The 22,682-nt window shown below is 40.7% G+C and overlaps 1 protein-coding gene across 1 annotated transcript; it reads right to left on the bottom strand.

The window, feature by feature from the left end:
- Window positions 1-20: 20 nt before the first annotated feature.
- Window positions 21-13,774, bottom strand: LOC121750782 (putative calcium-transporting ATPase 11, plasma membrane-type). Its single transcript, XM_042145392.1, has 7 exons — window positions 13,458-13,774; window positions 3,512-3,566; window positions 1,430-3,420; window positions 1,189-1,347; window positions 936-1,107; window positions 548-846; window positions 21-468 (listed from the first exon to the last, which is right to left on the bottom strand). Exons 1-7 carry the CDS (start codon window positions 13,635-13,637, stop codon window positions 163-165), a joined length of 3,162 nt encoding a protein of 1,053 aa, XP_042001326.1. The 5' UTR covers window positions 13,638-13,774; the 3' UTR covers window positions 21-162.
- Between the last annotated feature and the right edge of the window lie 8,908 nt (window positions 13,775-22,682).

Genomic DNA, 22,682 nt, shown 5'->3' with positions numbered 1-22,682 from the left:
AAAAATACAGGCACAATTAGTTATTTGGAATAGAGATTTATTAACAGAAAGGAACTACAGGTAGAATACTTACATAGACAAAAGTACAGCAAGTGAAGTGGAATCCCCAAAAACAGCAAACAGTTCACAACATTTGGTGCTGTCTCATCCAAATATGCATATTCAAGCACACTCAGGGCTGCCGGGGAGTCTCTCATAACCGTCGTTTCGCTCACCATCATGCTTCCCTTTAACCGGAATGCACTTCAATACAACAGCAATGGGCATGCTCAAGGCTCCCAGCAACGCGCTGAGCAACCATAGTTGCCAATTTAACGGCACAGTGCTCGCGAATGTTCCCAAGAACTCAACTATTATTACTTGGAATACAACCGTGGAGACTATGATTCCTGAGAATATCCAATTCCCAAGTATGCCTCTAAAGATGTTTTTCTTCTCGATGTCACGGCTGTTTATCTCATTGAAGACCTGGATCAAGACAGGGAATAAGAAGTTTTCAAGAAAATGTTTGTGTAGTTGAAGATTTGATGAAAACCTAGTTAGTTACCTGGCAAAACACAAATACGTTGAATATCAAAGTGTTGAGCACAACAGTTGCATCATGGCCATTGAGTCCCAGGATTTGCTTCCCAGCAAAATTGAGGACTAGCAAAAGAGTGAGTTGGTATATGCTCTGACCAATGATGTTCCTCCACATGGCCATGGTGATGAGGCTCTCCGACCTCCCCACAGGTGGCCGCTTCATCAGGCCTTCGTGCGGTGGTTCAGTGGCGAGAGCAAGTGCTCCGAGAGTGTCCATGATTAGGTTCACCCACAGCAACTGCACAGCGGTGAGGGGCGTAGATCCTGGAGTTTCAGAAACAAACAAAACGAGTTACATCTACAACTCATTGATTTCAAGAGTAAGTATAATGAGAAAAGAAACACTCAAGTACCTGAGGCGCAAGCAGAGATGAAGTTGATCATGAGAGCAACAATGTTAACAGTCAACTGAAATTGCACAAATTTCTGTATGTTGATGTACACTGCACGCCCCCATTTTGCAACAGTCACAATTGTTGAGAAATTGTCATCCATCACAATCACATCAGCGCTTTCTTTTGCAACCTGAATTTATTTCAAACTGTTTTTGAGAACATAATACATTTGAACTACTTAAGTTTGCATAAAAGAAGACTGCAAACCAACCTCTGTCCCTGCGATGCCCATAGCTAGTCCAATATCTGCTTCATGCAAAGCCGGTGCATCATTAGTCCCGTCACCAGTAACTGCAGCAACCTCTCTAAGCAAACCTCTGCAGGTCTTCACCAAGACATGTTTGTCAGTGGGCGATGCCCGAGCCATTACCTGCACATTCAACAGCTCAACATTGTAAACAGACAATGAGATCATTAGTATGCGTCTGTAAATATATATATTTATTGATCACCTTAATTCTTGGTATGTCTAGGCTCATCTCGTAGGGCGTCTTGTGACAAAAATCTGGACCTTCGACTGCAAGATCGTCATCTTTGAGAATCCCACATTCTCTAGCTATTGCCTTCGCTGTATTGATGTTATCGCCTGTGACCATGCGTACAGTGATACTTGCTTCCAAACAAATCTGAACTGCTTCCTTCACCCCTGGTCGAACGGGGTCCTTGATTCCGACTACAGCAATAAGCGTATATCCATGACCACGGATGCTGTTTCCATCATTAATGTCCTTGAAAGCTAAGCAGAGAGTTCGTAGAGCTTCATTGGCAAAACCATTGATCACATCCAACACATTTCTCTCTTGTGCTTCTCCCAACGGAACAACTTCCCCTTCCGCATTGATGCTCTTGTCACACATCTTGAGTACAATCTCAGACGCGCCTTTGCAGAAAGCTCGGAGTTTGCCATCTGGCAGAGCCACTAGAGCGGACATCTTCTTCTTCTCCGAGTTGAAAGGCTCCAGTTTCAGCAGCTTGCACATGCGGCGCTGCTCATCAAAATCACCACCAAGGTTCAGTCCCAACTCTAGTATTGCAGCCTCTGTAGGTGTGCCTAAAATGGAAACTTTCCCATCTTTGTTCTTCACCACCTCAGACCCTGTATTGTTGAATATTGCCTGCAACAGAATTTTCAACACAGCTCCTGATATACTAGAATCCAATGCACCGATGCTGCTACTGGCATCTACTTCTTTGATTTCTCCACAAATCCATGTCTTACTCACTACCATGTGGTTCGTTGTCAACGTTCCTGTTTTATCAGTGCAAATGCACGTAGCAGAGCCCATCGTCTCACAGGCAGCGAGATGCCTAACCAGTGCGCTCTCGCTCATCAGCTTCTTCATTGCAAAAGCAAGACTCAGTGTCACTGCAAGAGGCAGCCCCTCTGGCACTGCAACCACAATTATAGTCACTGCAGTTGCGAAGTAGTTCAAAAGCGTCACAGCATCACTCGAGCCCCATACACTAAGCTTGTGATTTAGCCATTTCTCGACAAGAAACCTTGCTGTCAAGACGAGGAAGGTCAAAGAAGCAAAAGCCAGCCCGATTTTCCCAATGATGGTTGCTACACCATTCAGCTTCACCTGCAGCGGGGTCTCATCGTCTCCTCCCTCGCTGAGAGTTTCCATCAGCTTCCCCCATTCAGTTCTCATGCCAACAGTAGTCACCAACATCTTGGCTGTTCCATCTTGTACCTTGGTTCCTGCCAAAAGAAAAGGCCGTTTCTCATGTATATTTACTGGAACACTTTCTCCTGTGAGACTAGACTGATCAATGAGCAAATTGTATCCTTTGACAAAAATCCCATCTGCTGGAACTTGATCTCCAATTGATAGATGAACAATGTCTCCAACCACCAATTCAAATATAGAGATCTTCTGTCTACTTCCATCTCTAGTGACTTGGATAAATATCTTCTTCTTCTCCTTGTCCAATTCCTTGAACTGCAATGACTGCCTGTAGTCACTAACTGCAGTGACCATAACGACCAAGAGTATGCTCAGTATGATCCCAAGCCCATCATACATCCCCCTCGGCCACCCTTCAGTGGCGAGGCCGACTCCAACGGAGACCAGGGCGCAGACTATAAGTACTACGAGTGTCACGTCGTGAAAAGCCTCCCATAGAAACATCCAGAAGCTCTTGGATGGCTTCTCAGTGTACAGATTGGGACCAAAAACACTTTTTCTTGTGGGCACATTCTCGGAGTTAACTCCTTCATCTAGAGATACATTCAATCTCTCAGCAAGCCCTTCAGTTCCTTTAAGTTTAGTTAATGTCCTGATATCATAGGAAGATACTATAGTTGCAAGTTTATCTGGATCGATCCGAAATCCTGCAAATCTAGCCTCTTCCTGTAGCCCAATCACCAACTCCAATTCCAAATCTTGCTCACTGGATTTGCTGCCACTGTCTACCGAGGGAGGTTTGATGCCTTGTCCAGCTATTAGACAAAGGCAAAATGCACAAAATGGATCAAACAGGCTCTTACATTATAACCAAGTATATAAGCATTAAGCATGACCAGAATATACCTTCTATAAACCTGAGTGCTGCTGTGTAAGCAACAAAGGATACACGAATGTTTTCCTGGTAAACGGAAGGAATATGATCAGATTAAGTAAGCACATTTCTCACATTAAGAACTGGAAATTGCAGCAAATCAGTTCTGAAAACAGAACCAAAATCAGAGGGGCATATGTTTCTCTCTTGATGAACCACTGCTTATATATAAACAGAATAGTAACATTTATGTCATACTTCACCATTGCAACTTGCAGGAGTGTTTCTGTGGGTAAAAACTAGTAGCATGTGTCAATGAAATCGCAAGTAAGGCCACGAAGCAAGTCCGGATCGCAAAAGATTGTTCCCTAGCAAGATTGCATTGCAAAAATGATCCCACAACAATCCCAAGATTCATCAAGAGAGATACTTGTGGCATGAAATTGCTTTACCAATCAAATTAATTACTCCTATGTTCAGCAAAAGTCGGATGTTTCATTGTTAAACATAAATACAAACCTTTTGGAAATGCTACTTGTGGCATCCCAAGTTTGGCTGCCAAAGTAAGCAATCCATTCCATAATTTCAACAGGTATGAAAGCAGATTACTTTCATGATTGAAATGAATTGCGATTTAAAATGAAGTGATAATTCACATTCCATGCTGAGGCAAAACAACATCAGCAAAGAAATTGACTGGAATAAATTATTCATTTTGTGGCTTACTTAATGCTCATGGACTTGTGTAGGCCAGTCACAATCATCATAAATTTCATTTTTCTTTATTGATTATAAAAAACTACTCTACCTAACTCCCTCTTCCCCTCTCCGATCGTATTTAGAGCATCCACAACCGTGCTCTTGCCAGCGAGCACGGTTGTGGGCCCGGCACCACTATTCCTGTCTGCTCTCTGGCAATAGCACAACACCCACAGCTGTGCTCTTCCGCAAGGACGAGCACAATTCAATTTAAAATTCAATTAAACAAAAACATTTACATAATATTAAAATTCATTAAAAAACAACAATAAATATTACAAATTACAAATAAAATAAAAAAGACATAATTAAAATCCTAAAAATTAAAAATTACATAATTAAACTCCTAAAAATTAAAAATTACATAAGTAAAAGCTAAAAATACCCTCGTGGACGACTACTGATCCGGCGACACTACCCCCAATTGTCTTTGGAGGCCCAATATCATGGTCTGGTGCGATTGAAGTTGCGAGGGGGTCATAGTGGACCTATCGGCCATATTGAGTTGGGCCAAAAGCTGCCACAACGAGTTGGTGGGGGGTGGAGGTGGCTCATGTGGAACGGGAGCGGGAACTGGAGCATCAGTGGTTGGCCGCCGCCTTCTTCCTTCCTTGCGGTCAGCGTTGGGAACCGCTCGGGCCGGCGTCAGGGATACTCAAGTTAGCTCCGGCGAGTTGGCTAGCCACTTCTTCGGAGCCGGCGTTGGATAGGGATACCGACCTTGACCGTTTGGAGGAGCCGGTAGAGGAGGATGTTACGCCTCCCATATACTTCGAGTGTGTCCGCGTCTCCTGCCAAACGTTGAGGTACTTGGAACGGCTTGTAGTTCATGGAATGGTAGGTACTCATCGCGGCAGTGATGAAGTCGACCTCGTTCCGGCCGCTCCCCGCATTCCGCTCTTCCTGGAGGAAATAGCCATTAAATTTGCCAATTTCATCGTTGGCTCGGAAGATGGCGTTGCGCACCATACTCTCGTTGCGCACTACTGTTCCCGGCGGCCGGTTTTCATTGTACCGACGAGCGATGGGCCAGCAAAAGTGATCGCCGGATTGGTTCGTGCCAACCACCGGATCTTCAGAGATTTCCAAGTATGCCTTGAACAATTTATCCATCTCCGCCGGAGTGTACGGTGTGCGGACACCGCGAGTAGGAGGAGTCGGAGTTTGGGAGGGAGCGGTCGGCCTAGGCTCCGGTGTCCACCCGTATCGCCCTTCGGGGGCACCTTGGTCGTCGATTGGTGTAAAAATCATGGACTAAGTATGCCCGGTCAATGAATTTTGACCAAATAATAAATATAACGAGACATTTAATTTTGTGAAATTAAATGATATAGCGTCGATCTACATTTTACGTAGATAAATGTAGTATATTCACTTTCTCAAATCCGATTTCCGATGAGTGAGAAATAGTGGATTAAAGTTGGGCATAATTAGCTTTTAATTAAAGCTTAGAGCTTGAGCTTAGGGAATAATTAACTAGTGTTAATTATCCCACATTGGAGAAGTGACACATCTTTTAATGTGTTTAAATTAAGTGACTTTATGTTACTTAATAATTATAGTGGACCAAGATGGGTGAAAGAGCGCACACGCGCGCATACGCGCGTCGCCGCCGCCGCCCGCCCGCCCGCCCGCCCAGCCCGAGACACACATTACACCATTCACAAGCATAAGCTCTCTCCCTCTCTCTGCATTTTTTTTTCTGTCGAAAGCTCTGCCCTATCCTCCATTCAGTTCGCCAGAGCTCTGTTGATTGCGGTGCTGCTTCACCAGAGACGTAGTCGTTTTACCTTTGGGGACAACACGCCAAATCAAGAGCACTACCGGGGCGTATCTCGTCTTGCGGTGGTACCAAAAGATGTTGCTCTACTTGACAACATTGGGCGTTGTCAACTTCCTCACGGAAAACGAGCCGCCCGCGCCAAGCGACCAAGAGACTAGGCTCGAAGTCATGGCGGACTATGAAGCTTGGAGAAAAGGGGATTATCTATGTAAAATTTTTATTTTAAGTGCATTAGATGATAACCTCTACAATGTATACTCTAATGTAACCACATCTAAACAAATGTGAGAAAGCCTATAAAAGAAGTATAGCATAGATAATGCTGCAAGTACTGAACAAGTTGTAGCATCCAAGTTTATGGACTACAAGATGGTCGACTCTCGACCTATCATGGAGCAAGTCCAAGAGCTCCAAATGATCATCCACGCATTAGTGGCTGAAGGGATGACCTTGCCCGACAAATTCCTAAGGTGCACGATCATTGACAAGCTTCCTCCTAGTTGGAAGGACTTCAAGAGCTATCTCAAGCACAAGCGAAAGCAGATGACCCTTGAAGACTTGATCGTGAAATTGCGCATTGAGGCTGATGTGCGCAAAAGCGACCAAAAGGCTAAGGGCTTCACCCCACTTGAAGCCAAAGCCAATCTGTTGGAGCGGGGCGGTCCCTCAAACAAACGCCCTCGCCCAAATCGTCCAAATGACAAAGGGAAGGGAAAGCAGCCTACAAAGAAGTTTGAAGGCGATTGCTACAAATGTGGCAAACTGTGCCACTTTGCAAAGGACAGCCGCAGCAAGAAGAAGAAGCCGGCTGCCCACGTCGTTGAGAAGGAGTTCAAGGACTGGGATGAAAACGACCTCATTGCTGTGGTCACTGAAGAGGTTAACTTTGTTGATAACAAGGGTGGCTGATACATCGACACTGGCGCTACTACTCATGTCTGCTCAGATAGGAGCAAGTTTGCTTCCTACACTGTTGTGGAAGGGAGGAAGATCAACATGGGGAATCAAGCATCGTCCGAAATCCTCGGCGTTGGCAACGTGATTCTCATGATGACGTCTGGCGTCACTATCACTTTGAAGGATGTGCTGCATGTCCCGGACATCCGCAAGAACTTAGTGTCAGGATCAATACTAGTTAATAAGTGGTTTAAACTTGTATTTGAGTCTGATAGGTTTGCATTATACAAGTTTGGAAAATCCCTCGGAAAAGGTTATGTAACCGATGGTGTAGCAACTCGCAGTATTGCAAAGCCATTGGCTAATAATAATAAAGCATCTACTTCCTCTTATTTGACCGAGTCTTCAAATTTATGCCATTGTAGATTGGGACATGTAAATTCAAAAGCCATTAAAAGATTAGTGAATTTAGATTTACTAAAGGCTAATGAAGTGGATACCCAAGATAAATGTGAAAATTGTCTTGAAGCAAAAATGACTAAGTTGTCGTTTCACTCGGTTGAACGAAGCACAAAACCCCTTGAATTAATTCACACGGATGTATGTGATTTAAAGATGGTGCAAACTAGAGGTGGTAAAAAGTACTTTATCACTTTCATAGATGATTGCACAAAGTATTGCTATATTTATCTTTTAAGAAGTAAAGATGAAGCAATAGAAGCGTTCAAAAATTATAAGAACGAAGTTGAGAATCAACTTGGTTGTAAAATCAAAACGATTCGAAGCGATAGAGGAGACGAATATGTAGCCCCGTTTGAGGAGTTATGCAACGCAATCGGTATAATTCATCAAACAACTGCTCCATATTCACCACAATCTAACGGTGTTGCAGAACACAAAAATCGAACTCTAAAAGAGATGATGAATGCACTGCTTCTGACTTCAGGATTGCATCTTCATTAGAATCGGACCTAAAACGGTTGATTGCATCTTCATTGGATATGCACTTAATAGTAGTGCATATCGATTTGTTGTTCACAAGTCTGAAATATCGACTATTACTGTAGGAACAACAATTGAGTCAAGGAATGTTGTATTTCTCGAAAATACATTTCCTTGCAAAGACAAGGAAAAAGTCTTAACCAATTATGAGACAAGAATTGAAGAAGAAGCCACTAGTTCTAAACCAGCGGAGATTGAAGCCACTAGTTCTACATCGCGCAAGCGTGCAAGGCCCGATCCAAATGATACAGTTCTAAGACGTGGTAGTAGGGTCAGAACACCAAAAACATTTGGTCCTGACTACATTGCTTTTATGTTAGATGAAGAGCCGACATCTATAAAAGTAGCCTTCGATGGCCCAGACGGGTTACATTGGGGAGAAGCTGTTCAAAGCGAAATTGATTCAATTTTGCTAAACCACACTTGGGTGTTGGTAAATCTACCTGATGGTGCGAAACCTCTAGGTTGCAAATGAGTAGGAAATTTAAGGCCGATGGAACAATGGATAAGTATAAAGCCCGATTAGTAGTAAAGGGTTTTAAACAAAAGGAAGGACATGACTTCTTCGATACATATTCACCTGTAACAAGGATTACATCTATCCGAGTGCTTCTCGCTATTGCTGCATTGAACAACCCGAAGGGTTTGTAGTACCTGGACAAGAGAAAAAGGTATGCAAGCTCGTAAAGTCTCTATATGGATTGAAACAAGCGCCATTGCAATGACACTTGAAATTTGATAATGTGATGTTATCAAATGGGTTCAAGATCAACGGGTTCGACAAATGTGTCTACACCAAGAGCACTAGTGTGTCTATACGTTGATGATATGTTAATCTTGGGTAGCAACACTCAAGTAATTAACGATACAAAGGCCACGTTAAAGAGAAACTTTGACATGAAAGACATGGGTCTAGCCGATGTAATTCTTGGAATGAAGATTCTAAGAACGTCTGATGGAATCATCTTAACACAATCGCATTATGTTGAGATGAAATTGAATAAATTCAAAGCCTATGATGGCGCGCCGGTTAAGACTCCAATTGAACTCGACGTTCACTTGAGCAAGAACAAAGGCGAGCCCGTGCACAAGAAGAGTATGCACGGGTCATTAGATGCATTATGTACTTAACTAATTGCACTCGACCTGACATTGCTTGTGCCATGAACAAGTTGAGTCGTTACACTAGCAATCCAAGCAAAGAGCATTGGAGAGCTCTTGTGAGGGTTTTGAGATATTTAAAACATACTCAAAATCTTGGGCTACACTTCTCGAGATACCCCCCGGTACTTGAAGGGTACTGTGATGCAAATTGGATATCCGACAATAGAGACTCACTTTCAATAAGTGGATACATCTTTACTATTGGGGGTGGTGTTGTATCGTGGAAATCTACAAAACAGACATGTATAGCCCGATCAACCATGGAATCGGAGTTCATCGCCTTAGACAAGGCTGGTGAGGAAGCCGAGTGGCTTAAGAACTTCCTTGAAGATATTCCATGTTGGTCTAAGCCAGCCACCAGTGCTGATCCACTGCGATAGCCAAACAGCTATTGAAAGGGCAAACAATGACTTCTATAATGGTAAGTCTAGACATATACGTCGACGACATAACACCGTGAGACATTTGATCACAACAGGGGTGATTACAATTGACTGCGTGAAGTCAATAGATAATCTAGCGGATCCGCTAACCAAAGGGTTAAACCGTGATCAAATGAATAAGTTGCTAGAGGGAAGGGGTTTGAAATCCGCAAACTAAAGAATTATCATAGTGGTAACCCAACCATGATGACTGGAGATCCCAAGAACTTGGTTCAAAGGGACAACTAAGCTATGAGAGTTCATGAGAAACACTCAACTATATCTATTCCCTAGAGAGCAATAGAGTGTTGGAGAACTTGCCTAGTGGTAAAGGGTAAGTCTATGACTTTTAATGGTTCTTAAGGATCTCAAAGAGATGGAGTTCTCAAAGAGACCAAGTATGGCAAGGTACTTGACTAAGATTCACCTATGTAAGTGCGAAGTGTGGTCGCTTCATAAAACGCATTTATGAATCCAAAGTGATGTCCAAGACCGCAATGGACACAAAACGTGAGAACGGATGAGGTTGAGGTGTTTAAGCGTTAACACCATTGTCTCGGTGCACGTTCTGGGGGATTAGTTCAAAGCATTGCGCTACTAAGCCGCCTGTGTATCCGATGGTGTCGACTATGGAGGGTTCAAAGCCAACAACTACCTATCCTTATGCTTATATACCTCTCGAGGGTTGAGCTTGTGTCTGCATGCATATGCATTCGGCTATTTCCACTCATGTGGGGGATTGTAAAAATCATGAATTAAATATGCCCGGTCAATGGATTTTGATCAAATAATAAATATGACAAGACATTTAATTTTGTGAAATTAAATGATATGGCGTCGATCTACATTTTACGTAGATAAATGTAGTATATTCACTTTCTCAAATTAGATTTCCGGTGAGTGAGAAATAGTGGATTAAAGTTGGGCATAATTAGCTTTTAATTAAAGCTTGGAGCTTGAGCTTAGGGAATAATTAACTAGTGTTAATTATCCCACATTGGAGAAGTGACACATCTTTTAATGTGTTTAAATTAAGTGACTTTATGTTACTTAATAATTATAGTGGACCAAGATGGGTGAAAGAGCCCACACGCGCGCACACGCGCGCTCCGCCGCCGCCCGCCCGAGCCCGAGCCCGTGCCCGCTCGATCTCGATCTTGGACTTGGACTTGGACTTGGACTTGGATCTTGGCAATTGGTCTTTGGGCTCGGGTCTGGACCCGTAATAATCTTATTAGACCACCGATGAGTCAGCAATCCAAGTGGCTTGACACGTCATCAAGCATGGCACAGTCAAAGCTGCCACGTGAGAAAAGCACACGCTCCACACGCGAATGACACACTCCTGCCACACGCTTATAACCGCCGACGGTTACGAATCTGCCATGATGAGCCTTCATGGCTTGGTTGACCCTGCATGGTGGCTTGGCCTATAAATAGGCTAGTCATTCCACTGCATTAGACACACATTACACCATTCACAAGCATAAGCTCTCTCCCTCTCTCTGCATTATTTTTTCTGTCGAAAGCTCTGCCCTATCCTCCATTCAGTTCACCGGAGCTCTGTTGATTGCGGTGCTGCTTCACCAGAGACGTAGCCGTTTTACCTTTGGGGACGACACGCCAAACCGAGAGCACTACGGGGCGTATCTCGTCTTGCGGGAAATGGCCTCCTCGACTCGGCTAAACACTGTTCACGGTTCTTTATTTCGATTCTTTCATTGTAATTCAGTTTCAGTTTTCCATTCTGTATTCCTTCTTTTGGGTTGTATTACGCCTTGTTGTTATCTCTTGTAATCCCAGAAACCAACAATTGGGTATGACCGGTAGCCACCCGGAACGCCCGAACTTTGGATTTGAGGAGGGGCCGAGTATTCCATTTCCGGACTAGGAAACGGTGGTGAACCAAACCATTCGGGGTTCCAATCGGAGCCCGGGGGTTATCGCCGTGGTCGGACATTGTTATGGTGTAGGAGTGGAAGAAAGATTGATAATGGATATGGGAGAATGAAGATAAGAATGGATATGGGAGAAGAATGAAGATGAGAATTGTGTAGTTTGGTGTGAATTTTTGGGTGTGAAAGTGGGGGTATTTATAGATGAAAATGTGTATTTTTGGGGGAAAAAAATAAAAAAAATTAAAAAGTGGTAAAAACGGTAATAAACGGATTTTTTTTTTGGAAGTGAATTTTTTTTATTGATTTTTTTAATTAAAATCCGATTTTTAATAAAAAAAAATTTCAAAGGCAACGGCTATGTCGTTGCCCAATCGCGTGCCGCCACGTCGCCTGCTTGCTGGCACGGACGTGCTCTTCGGTGCGAGCAGCGCCGTGAGCTGGCACGGACGGACGAACGCCGTCCGTCCACCGCTGCGCATGCTCTTAGCATATTTATCGGCAATTCGCTAAATATTGGAATCTCATATACTAATAAGCACTCAAGATGGTCGTAAGTTTCTGGGAAATTTCCTGTTATTAGTTGCCCTCTGAGCAAAAAATTAATTGCCCACTAAAAATAGCCAAAATCTCCTTCTCATACTATCTTTGTATTATTTTGTACTTGCATGTCCTTTTAGTAAGGCTATTTACATATCAAGATGCCGTAAGTTTCTGGGAAATTTCCTCGATTGCCTTCACTATGAAGCTACAACTACAAGTCAAAAAAGTAGCAATCTTTAATTATATGTCGTTTGCAGATTATCAACAGCATGAGTGACTCTTGCAATTCGATCAAGCCCCATCAAGACAATATTCCAAACCAACTTTTTTATCAAGATATAATGAGAAAAGAAGAGACATAGAATAGGATTCGAAAGTCCTTTTTAGATTTGACTTTGCAAATGACTAATTATGGTGGTTAATTTAGAGAAGCCTACAAAATTTTGGTCCTACACTCAGAAAAAATCTGGAATCATTTCATTATGGAGGCAGAAAAGGTTGATTCCATAAATTTTGGACTTTTGTGTTCCCAACTTGGTACGATAAATGTACTCAAACTTACGTTGTTTTTACAAAATTTGGGAGAAAAATTAAAACTCAAGTAAAAAAGGCTCAAAATTAGGGGATAGCACTCATTTCTGAAATTTTGTGGTTATTAATTACGAACACTAATTATTTATCATGTGTAGTGTCCAACATCTACCTATATCACATTTAGCCTTATAATTAAGAGTTTAAATGTATGAACAAGATTTTTTTTCACTGTTCCAAATTTCCATTCAACATAGATTTTTATGTATCATTATCAAACCACATTTTAAGCGGTCCTACTTACGAAGAAAAGGCTCATGATTTCACTATAATCCATATAAGAAAGTTAATGAAAATTAGAAGGTCAATAATTATATTTGAAGAAAGTTGTGGCTGATATGGCTTTTACAGTCAACATTTATGCAAGAAGTATTATAGTTTACCGTCCAATAGAAAATGTCAACTGCAGATATTTGTAGGTATATATTGTTGTAGAATCATACTTTACCACCTTAATTATACTTTCTAAGAAATAACCATGTAACAACATACTAAAATCAGATTAGATCAAAAGGCATGCTTCTCTTTAAAATCTAAAATTTTTAGATGAAATAAAAAAAAATTCTCTTAAATACGATATAATTTAATTTATTGCTATTTTTTGCCTCAGATTGAGCAAAGAGAATGGGATGAAATGAAAAGGAAGAAATCACAAATGATTTGAATTTTCAAGTAAGATTCACGATTATTGCTAAACAGAAGTGATAATCTACGTAATTACAATCGTAATTAGGATTCAGTCTCAAAATGAACAAGAGATTGATTGGGAGGAAAAGTATAAAATAATTTTGGATTCTTATTACTGCAAAATAAAAGTGATAATGGAAACTCACGAACATCACGTGTATTATACGATCATCAAAAACACAAAAGAGCGAGAGGGACAAAAAAAGTTAATCGGAGACGAAAGTAGTATGCTTACCCTTAGTCTTCTCAGCTGCTCTTTGGCTTCTGAGCGTTTCTCGAGATCGGCGGCATAGCGGAAGCGGCGGCGGCGATTCTTCACGAGTTTCCCGACGGCGTTGCGCCACCTCTTCTGCGCCTCCTCTGAGCTGCAGCCTTTGTGGTTTAAGTCGAACTCCGGCGGAATGAACCTTTCCATTTCTGGCAACCGTATAGTGTGCTACCGTACGGTCACTCCGCGTTCATTTTCAGAGTGCAAAATGGAAAGAGAGAAGCATCGCCATTTTTATACTAGTTGTGCTGCTGTACGGTCATATTGTACACGCTACATCACTGGATGGAACGCGGCTCCACACGCTTCTCAGTTCTCATTTATAACCCTCGAATTTTCTTAGTTACGTCAGCCTCATAATATTCTAAGGTCTTTATTCAACTTGATTTTAGAGCATTGTAATACTACCTTCCTTTGTCCCATAATAATATTACGTACATTTTCATTTTTGTTCGTCTAATAAAAATATATATTTTTTTATTTAAGAAAAGTTATTCCAATTTATTATACTTGTATATCAAGTTATTCACATCTTATACCGCCATCAAAACATTAATAATAATGTGGGTCATATTATTTACTAGCACTATTTTAACTACACTTCTTCTCAGCTCTCTTACTTTACCAATTTTGTCTTTAAATGACGGACAATCCAAAATTGCAAAACGTGTCAAGCTTTGGCAGATGGAGGAAGTAAAATACTATATAACATGATAATCGAGGATGAAGGCCCACGAAAATTAATCGGAGAGAAGAAAAAGTTGGACCCAGCTCGGGAGCAGCTTGCACCAACCCGAACCACAGCGCGCCGCCTCTTTTTTGGGAGTATATTGCCTGACAAGCTTCCTTCACTAGGGTCGGACTCATAACTAATTACAAAAAGATCTGGTCGAAAAAATTTTAGCCGTAAGAGCGTCCACTATAAGGTGGACGCGGCTATAGCCGCGAGCGGGGCGGTAGGCGCGACTATTATAGTGGAGGGGGTGTCCGCCGCGAGGGTGGACGCGGCTGGTGGGGGGAGGGCAGCGGACGAGGCTTCGCCGCGAGTGGGGCGAGGACGCGGCGGTGGGTGTATAGGCGCGGCTATTATAGTGGCGGATATCCGCCGCGGCTATAGCCGCATTTTTTGAATTTTTTTTTTTCGTTTTTTCATCTATAAATACCACTCCCCCTCTTCCCCCACTCTCATTTGCACAAAATCCATACACCCACTTTCTACAAAAACACTCTCTACAAAATGCACCGAGGAGACGACGAATCACCCGACACTGAGGAATCGGGATATGACAGCAATCCATCTCAGCCGTCGGCCCATCATTCGCCGCCATCGGGTATTGGCGGATATGCTTCTCAGCCGTTGGGATTTGGCGGATATGCGGCTCCGTCACAGCCTTGGAGTTGGAATCAATCTCCACCACCGTGGGCATCGAGTCCACCCCTTCCTCCATCTCAGTCATGGAGATCCTCACCAACGCCGCCCGCTTTACATCGGAATCTGAGTCGTTCCACTTTTGGAGATTACCGACCCAACCTAGACGCGCTTCACCTGCCGCGGCCGGGTTCCTCTTTCCAAGCCAGCCAATCTCCGATCATCGAAGCAGATCAAGACGCATTTGATACTATGCTGGGTCTGCTCAGTTCCGGCATCCCAGATACGCCGGCAGCGCGGGTGGAAACACCCGTTCCGACCCGAGGAGGTAGCGGCAGTCGGGGCTCTGGTGGCGGTAGGGGCAGATGCCCTAGGGGCGGAGGCGGCAGTCGTGGCACCGGCAACGTCGGTGGACACTCGGGCAGCTGCCCCGGCATTGCGAGTAGCGAGGGCAGTGGCGCCGGCGGTAGCGGTGATCAGCCCGAGCCGTCCAGCCGCGGCAAGCCATACAGCAAAGATGAGAGCATTGCCGTGGCGAAGGCGTGGGATTCTATCACTTCGGACCCCGTGGTGGGTACCGACCAGGAGTCGAAGAGTTTTTGGAGGCGCGTCATGTTGGCATACGAGGAATTGAAGCCCGACGGCGCCGAGAAGCGCGACCCAGAACAGATCCGAAAAAAGTTCGGTAGAATACTGCGGGCTACCAAGCTGTTCGCGTCCATATACGAGAACAACCTTCGCCACGCCGAGAGTGGCCGAAGCGTAGCAGATGTTAAGACCCTGTCGGAGGGCCAATACCACAAGACGGGCCAGCCGAAGTTCACCTTGTGGGAGGAGTATCTTGTCCTCGCGGATTGTCCGAAATTCCGGTCGATCGTGGCGAACGAGGTGGAAACAGCTCCTGGCCCGAAGCGCACAAGGCACAACCTTGCCCGGGAATATAGCAGTGGGAGTGGCTCGCACGAGTTCGAGCAGTCCGACGAGCAAGTCGAAGAGCCAGCCACGACTCACATTAGGCGACGACGACCCATGGGACAACAGGCCGCTATCCGCAAAGCCAGAGGGGGTAGAAGTGCCTCACGCCAAACGGCGGCCGTGTCCGGATCGCGCATCCCCCAGTCTGCCCCAATCCCACAGCCCACGGTGCAACCCCACGAGGTATTGGCCAATAGCATAGACGTAATGTTGATGCAACAACTGCAAGACGTATGCAGGTCATACGCAGGTGAAACTGACCCGTACGTCAGGAACGTCTACAAGAGGCTCATCAATCGGCTTGAGAGTCGACTGGGGTTGGTTGATAATGCGCCTGAGGATACCGAGGCCGACAGCAGCGAGAGAGGAGGAGGAGGAGAAGAAGAAGAGGAAGACGAGGAAGCCGACTCCGACACCGAGTAGACGGTGCCGGAGTTTTGTAGTTGTATTTTATTTTAATTATTCGTTGTATAATTTTACCGGTTTGCAATACAACGAATATTCGGGCCTAATTACCTCGTATTCTAGTTATTTATACTGCGATTATTTAAATTACACTTGATTGAAACTAAAAAATATTTAAAAATGAAAATTGATTATAAAATTTGGGGGCTATTGGAGTTGTCCACTATAGTGGCGGAAATAGAATTTTGGTGCTATGGACAAAAACTGGGGCGGGGCTATTGGGCGTGTCCGCCTTATAGTGGACACCCTAACACTTAATGCTTTGATTATTAGTACTTTTCGTTATTTACTTTTTTTTTTGTGATTTTTTCATTGCATTTCTCATAAATATTTATACTTCAATTTTAATTAATGTAATTTTCAAATTAAATTTAACTAAAAATCAGGCTAAAATGAAGGCTAAAAATGGAGTTAGTTTTTAGGACTCAATATTGTGAATGCTCTAATAAAAAAGCCGACGTGATTAAGATGAGAAGGGTCAATTGTAGAAATTCAGTTTTTGTATTTGATGTTTGTATTCAGTTTTCTAATAATAATCTTTATATGCAGTAGGAGTAATTGATAATAATGTGCTTTGTGAACTATATCAATAAATAATGAAGATAACATTTTTAATATTTAATACTTACTTGATTGGGATAATGTTGGAAATTATTTATCTATCATATATTCAAGACAAACATAATTGAATATAAATAAAGCAAGATCTTTGAACATCATGTATTTCACGTATTAATCATAAACATAATGGATCGAAAACTTACATTTATGATTCATAGCGGAAACGATTGGGGAATATGGAGAGAACTTCCTCGATCTTTCTTTGGTGTAGTAGCGCAACTCCAACTCCAATGATTTGTTTCTCTCTTTTCCTCATTTATGTGTTCTCTGTAATGTGTGTGATTTGATGGAATCACCACAGTTGTATTTATAGGTAGAGAGGACAAGTAATTGATCGCGATTTGATTTTGTTAGTAATTTGGACGTTTCTATTTGACCAAGTAATACCAAAATCAAATTACATTATTCCAAAATCAATTAATAATCGATCACAATTTGATTTTGTTAGTAACAACATACTCCCTCCGTCCCGGATAAGATGACACATTACTTAGCCGGCATGCGATTTTAGGAATTATGATTAATGTGTTTAATTGAGAGAGAAAAGGTGAGTGTAAGTATTAAAATAGAGAGAGAATGAAAGATGAATAATTTAATTAGGCATGCACAATCCAAACCGAACCGCCGGTTCATGAACCGGAACCGGCGCCGGCGGTTCGACGGTTCAAGCGGGCCGGTTCAGGTTCAAAAATATCGCGAATCGGAACCGGAGGTTCGCCGGTTCAAACCGCCGGTTCATAACATTAAAAAAATATTATTTATAAAAATCAACTTTTATATATAAAAATCAATTTTCACAAATAAATAAATACAATAATTTCATAATAGCCCATATTTATTTGTTGGGCCTATGATTCTAAGAACCATTCTTGGTTGTTTCTCTTTTATAGAGACATCCTTGAATATTTTGTGTTTCACTTTCAATGTGGGACAAAATATGTTGAAATATTTTCTTGTATAACTACATGTTTAGATCATTCATCTTTTTCCAATGTGAGATACAAAACTTTCTGTGGTTTTCTACTTTTCTTTATTTTTTACTATATTTTATTATTCACTAACTTTATCTTTATTTTTGTTATGATTCATTTTCTAAGACAAATTTATAGATAATAATAGAATCAAATAGAATAGTTCAATTAAATTTGAATATTGCATGTTGCTCATAATTTGTATATTTATAGAATGTGGGTGTGTCAAATAATAATAATAATTGGATTTAAATGTGCTCACTTTTAAGAATTCTAAGAAACCATTCTTGGTTGTTTCTTTTTTATAGAGACATTCTTGAATATTTTTTGTTTCACTTTCAATGTGGGACAAAATATGTTGAAGTATTTTCATTTATAATTACATGTTTAGATCATTCATTCATCTTTTTCCAATGTGAGATACAAAACTTTCTTTTGTTTTCTACTTTTCTTTATTTTTTACTACATTGTATTATTCACTAACTTTATCTTTATTTTTGTTATGATTCTTTTTCTAAGACAAATTTATAGATAATAATAGCATCAACTAGAATAGTTTAATTAAATTTGAATGTTGCATGTTGCTAATAATTTGTATATTTATAGAATGTGAACGTGTTCAAATAATTGGATTTAAATGTAAGTATGTTGCTAATTTTTCTCAATATATTGATTAAAATGTGAAAAAAACAACAATTAATATAATTGGTATAATAATGATAAAAATAGATAACTAAAGAATGATTTGTTTAGTGGTATAATATAGTTTATATATTTATATATTAGTAGTAGACTAATAGTATGATTTTGTATAATAGTTATTATTCTAATAGATGTAGTATAATTTATATAAATAAAATTATTATTTGTGAATATATTCTTGATAGATAAGAATAAACAATTATTGAGTAATATGATTTGTATATGAATAAATAATTATCCATATTATAGTTATCACTAGATTAATACAATTTGTATAATAATTATTCTCTTAATGTGTATAATGGTATTTATTAATTAACATACACATAAACTTATACACAAACAAATCGATAATGATAAAGAACTAAAGAATAATACTTTATGTAATTATATTTGTTGTTAAGTTGTAATAATAGAAGATAGTTAAGATAAAAACTGATATAAACTAATATAAACAAAGATGATGGAGATGTATCATGTAGTTATAAATAAGGAGTTTTATCCCACATTGAAAGAAAGAGCAACACATCCAAGAACATGTAGCTATAAAAGAGAATCATCCAATACACTCTCTTTCAACCCAAAGGCTCAAGTCCAACATTAAGTGTAAATTGTAACTTATAAGTTATGACTTGTGACTTGTAGTCTCGTTGAAATAAACACTAAAACGAGAAGAAAAAAAATTCAAACCGCCGAACCGGCCCAGAACCTGCGGTTTCGGCAAAAAACCGGCGGTTTTGAACCGCCTCGTGACCGGGCGGTTTTTTGAACCGGAACCGGAACCGCCGGGACCCTTGGCGGGCCGGTTCTAGTTCATGGAAATGGTGAACCGTGAACCGCCGGTTCCGAACCGGAATTGGCGGTTTTTGAACCGTGTGTACACCTAAATTTAATAGTTGGATATATGAATTGGAGAGAGAAAGTTTCCAAAAAAGGAAATGTGTTATCTTATGACAAACTTAAAAAGAAAACGTGTCATCTTAAATGGGACGGGGGAGTATCAATTAATATATACACGCTTTTCTTTCCTAAATAGTCAAGGGAATGAAATATTAATCCTTTCACTTAATGACTACAATCAAACGCATACATATACTATAATTATGTAAATATATTCTCATTTTCCTTATTATATATTTAGTCAAACTTAATGACTAATATAGGGAATATATTATGACTAATTGAATGATGATAATTTAGGAAGACGTCCCACTATATTAATAGCTAATGGATAGCTGATTAATTAGAAAAAAATATGTCTTATATCAAGTTAATGTATTATATCAAAAATCCATTTCTTTTTAAAATTTTATCTCATGTCACATATATGAGACATAAAACTTACAGGTAAATTGAATAAGTTATTACAAATACGTCCAATACTTTATATGTGAGCAAATAACAACATATAGTCCTCCTATGAACTAGGTGTGATCAGGCAAGGATTGGTGTGTACCTGCAAATAAAATCGATGACTCTTCAACGACATCTGAGTGGTGGCTAGATATTTTGTACGTACACGCGGTTAACCACTACTCCTATGTGTGTATATATATATATATATGATGTCTGTATTCCAGGTATATCAATCGACAATCAGCATCGGCTATATATGTGTGAGCATTCTTGATTAATATCCATTTGTTGAATATCTTGAAATCAATATGTCATGCGAAAGTTGTCATTTCAGGAGGACTGGCAGAGGAAAAAAGAGATTCTCTTAAGTGCATGAGTCGAATTTGAGTACTACCTAGAACGAATATCCGTGATACGAGCACCTATGAATTCAAGTCCTGAGCTTTCATCAGGACAATCTGGCTCTTTTGTGTGATAAATTGTACAGTATATAATTTGAAGTTATGGATCTGTGCCTTTGTTTGAGCTTACGATATCGTATAATTGAATCTATGCCAGCCAGTACCATACACATGGATGTATGGAGTTCTTGACTTTGATGCAGATGATCATGTCTGCCGACAGCCTACATGGCAGCAGGTTTAGTGGTGGGATAGCGAGTTGTGTACGCACAGATGGATAAAGTTATATGGAAGATAACCGAACCGAATGGGTCAGTCAGCAAATGTAGTTGCCACTTGATCAATGCGTTCTCTCTCGTTCCACCCAAATATATTTATAACTCCCAGACGTACACTACTTTAATAATAAAGCGGCAAGTACGGGGTCGATCCCACAGAGAAACCGGTGCGTTGAGTGTATGAATCGTGAATAGGGGTCGGCTGCTGCCACACTTTAAATTGGGAGTTTTAATTATTGGACTAAGCTAGGCGGAATGTAAACTAACTATTGGATCAAGTAACTCATCATGCTGGAAAACAACTGACTGATCAAGTAAGCGATAATCTCAAATAAAAGACTTAACTACCTAAACATGCTTCGGAACTACAAGTCACTTTTTCATTCCACATAGTTAAACACTGGATCGAAGATTTTAAAGTTAAAGCTAAACTGGAACAGTAGACGAGATGCCGAAAACAAAATAACTACGGTTTTATAAAAGATTCCAAACACAGAAGAGGAGCGTGCGGAATACAAGCAAGATCCTTTAACTACGAAACAACATGGAATTAAACTTGAACAACTGAAACTGGAAAGTAAGAAAGCGAGTAAAGCCGAGAAGCTCTCAGTCGGAAACTTGAGACAATGCCGAAAAAATATTGAATTCTCTGTCGCTCTCCCTTTCGGTCGCTCTCTTCTAACTAACCATTGTTATTATCTAAGTAAGCTATCTTTGGAACTGGGGAAAACTTGGAACTAAAAACTAAACTAAAAGAAAAGCTAAACTAGAAGCGGAAGGAAGATCTTTTTAATGGCGCTGCATCCTCTATTTATAAGCTCCTCGCAGCAATCTCCAGCTAGGATAACAACTTTGGCAGCGAATATTCGACCTTGCTGGGATTGAGTGCCACATCGATTGATACGTGCCCCTCTTCTAGAATGCAGCGGTTCTTCAATAACGGAACGGGGATTCGGCTTCCTCCTTGCGTCTTACGCATCAACACGTGCCCCCTTCTATAATGCAGTACTTGATGATCGCCATCCAGCGCATCAGCCCCACGTGTCTTTCTTCTGGAATGCAGTGGTCCCCCGTCTAACTGCTTGATCACCCCTTTGATCAACCCTCACGATTTTTGGTCTTTTTCGCCTTCTGCGCCAGCTTGATCAGCTTGGCCTTGATGCCCTTGGTCAAGCGGCATTCCTGCACAATTAACACTCGCTTTGCGCGATAAACTGATCAAGTAGCATACATTTTACCCCTAAACCGGTGCATGAAATTGGCCTTATCATTTAGTATGAATATCTTTGTGAGAATCTGATTGTGTATCCAAGTAACCATCCAGTCATAGCTATCTTTTAACTTATCAAAGTTGTAATTCAAGAAATGGAGATATCAAAAGGGGGATGTAGCTATTTCCTTCAGGGTGAAAAGTTAGGTGCTCATCTTGTTTTTGATAATATTTGAATGTCCGAGTTGTAACCTCAAGTGCTGCAAAGGCAATACAGATAAGGTATAAATATATATTACACCTCAAAACATATTAAAATCACCAACAACTATAAGAAATCGGAGGGTGCAAAGTAACATTATTAATACATAAATGCAAAAAAGAATTATAAAATAGAAAACCGACTTCGTGTTACATCAATATTGATGAAGAGTAGGGAGTATCTAAAAGTGAGTCGAATTTGTATAGAAAGTTCAGCGAAGAATGTAATGAAAAAAGAGAAATATGTGAATTAATTATAAGTTATCAACTATATCATTTGTAGTCCAAAAAATTATGAAATTCTTCCAAAATCTTTCACTTTCTCCACTTAGGAAAAGCAACAAGATTTTTTTAAAAAAAAATTCTCCAATATCAAAATCTATAAAAAGATGATTAATATTGAGCCCAAGAGATATAATTGTGAAAATGCAAGAACACCTTTTTGCTTTGTTGTGGTGTCTTTAGTGCAAGAAATAGTGGGATTGTGGTTTTGGCATAGTGTGAAATGGAATGTGAATTTGTAGCGGTTCAAAGTTAGTGGATGACTAATTATAAAAGTGGGTATGAAACTATGAATGTCATC

This window comes from Salvia splendens, chromosome 10, assembly GCF_004379255.2.
Source record: "Salvia splendens isolate huo1 chromosome 10, SspV2, whole genome shotgun sequence".
Lineage (NCBI taxonomy): Eukaryota > Viridiplantae > Streptophyta > Magnoliopsida > Lamiales > Lamiaceae > Salvia > Salvia splendens.
The sequence above is the reverse complement of the archived record's forward strand: the minus strand, read 5'-3'. Positions and strand labels throughout refer to the sequence as shown.

Bases quoted from the DNA above. Each gene is read 5' to 3' on its own strand.
- LOC121750782 (XM_042145392.1), bottom strand. From the start codon at position 13,637: ATGGAAAGGTTCATTCCGCCGGAGTTCGACTTAAACCACAAAGGCTGC. The intron at 1,108-1,188 runs GTTGGTTTGCAG...AAATAAATTCAG, and splicing joins TGGGCATCGCAGGGACAGAG to GTTGCAAAAGAAAGCGCTGA. The intron at 847-935 runs GTACTTGAGTGT...CTGAAACTCCAG, and splicing joins CATCTCTGCTTGCGCCTCAG to GATCTACGCCCCTCACCGCT.